Source organism: Fukomys damarensis, unplaced genomic scaffold (genome assembly GCF_012274545.1).
Source record: "Fukomys damarensis isolate Sample0158 unplaced genomic scaffold, DMR_v1.0_HiC HiC_scaffold_12, whole genome shotgun sequence".
Lineage (NCBI taxonomy): Eukaryota > Metazoa > Chordata > Mammalia > Rodentia > Bathyergidae > Fukomys > Fukomys damarensis.
In genome coordinates, this window is record NW_022900924.1 from 43,772,463 (window position 1) to 43,773,719 (window position 1,257).

The 1,257-nt window shown below is 63.2% G+C and overlaps 1 protein-coding gene across 1 annotated transcript in view; it reads right to left on the bottom strand.

Annotated features, from left to right (window-relative positions):
* Meltf (melanotransferrin) overlaps positions 1-1,077 on the bottom strand; it is a 14,498-nt gene extending 13,421 nt beyond the window's left edge. Inside the window, exon 1 of the mRNA XM_010624033.3 lies at positions 206-1,077. Coding sequence (XP_010622335.1) covers positions 206-295 — 90 coding nt within the window. The 5' untranslated portion in view covers positions 296-1,077. The remainder of the gene's footprint in view (positions 1-205) is intronic.
* Between the last annotated feature and the right edge of the window lie 180 nt (positions 1,078-1,257).

The window sequence follows — 1,257 nt, forward strand, 5'->3', positions numbered from 1 at the left end:
GGATCGCCTCCTCGGAAGCCTCCTGCTGGTGGCTCTGTGCACAGTGACTACTATGCTGGGCACTGGGAATCACTACCACCAGCAAATCAGCCGTTGCTCCCTTCGCCTGGCCCCAGCTGATGTTGAACGTGGCTGTCACGCGCTGCTCGTCTCCCAGAGCCCTTCGGCCTGGTGGTGGGCGCAGGGTGGAAGGGAGAAGCCTCACCGAGATGAGCTGTGTGCAGTGGAGGGCCGAGGTGCCCTGGACGCAGGCGATGGAAGGCTGGATGCCCACTTCCCGGAAGGCCTTGCTCATGTCCTCGCACTTCTGCTGCTCTGCGTCCGAGACAGTGCACCAGCGCACCTCCGTCAGTTGCTCCCCGCAGAGCGCTGTGGACCACAGGGACAGTGAGGCCCAGGCCCCTCACCTCACCCAGCCGACGGCTGCTAGGGAGGGTGGCTCCCGCAGCGCTGTGACCCCAGTGGTCCAGGGTCTCCTTATGAGCTGGGACGTGGGACAGAGGTGGCCCAGTGTCTGTGATCTGCCTGTTGCAAGCACCCCTCAGTGGGCACAGGGCCAGGTTCCCAGGGCACACAGGGGAAGCTCCAGCCCCTGTAACAGGTGACTAGCAGGTTATTCCTGGAGACCTAACTGGCCTCTCTGGTCCTATCTCTAAGAAGCCACACCAGAATTCAGGGCTGGACGGGAGCCTGTGACCTGAGCAGACTAACGGGTCCCCAGTGGAATTTCACTTGGACCCTGATCTCTTGGCTTGGGGTGCCAGGGCCGGTCTCGACCCTCATCCCTAACGGCCACCCCAAGGCGGGGTGGCAGCTCCTTCCTGCGCTTCAAGCCCTGCACCCCGAAATGGGCGGACGCCACCACCTCCGGCCCTGTGCTCTGCTCTTCTGGCCCGCCCCCATCCTTGGGAGAGTCTCGGGACTCTGGGTCTCCAGCCATCAGAAGCATCTCCCTCCGGGGTCCACGACCCCTCAAGGCCCTCACCACCCAGCTCCAAGGCCCGGCTCAGGCCGCCTCCACCAGGAAGCCCTCGGGAAGTCGCGGTCGGGGTCACCCCTGCCGTGCTCACGCCTTCCCCGCTCAGGACCCGCTCCCCAGGGACCCCGGAGCTACCTTCTGAGGATCATTTCATAGATTATGAGTTCTGAGAACATGTGTAGTGAGAAATATTCTGGCCTGGAAGATGGAATCAGCCTCATGCTCCCCTGGAAGCCTCCCACCTCATCCCTGGACACTACTGACCTGGCTCCTTCCCC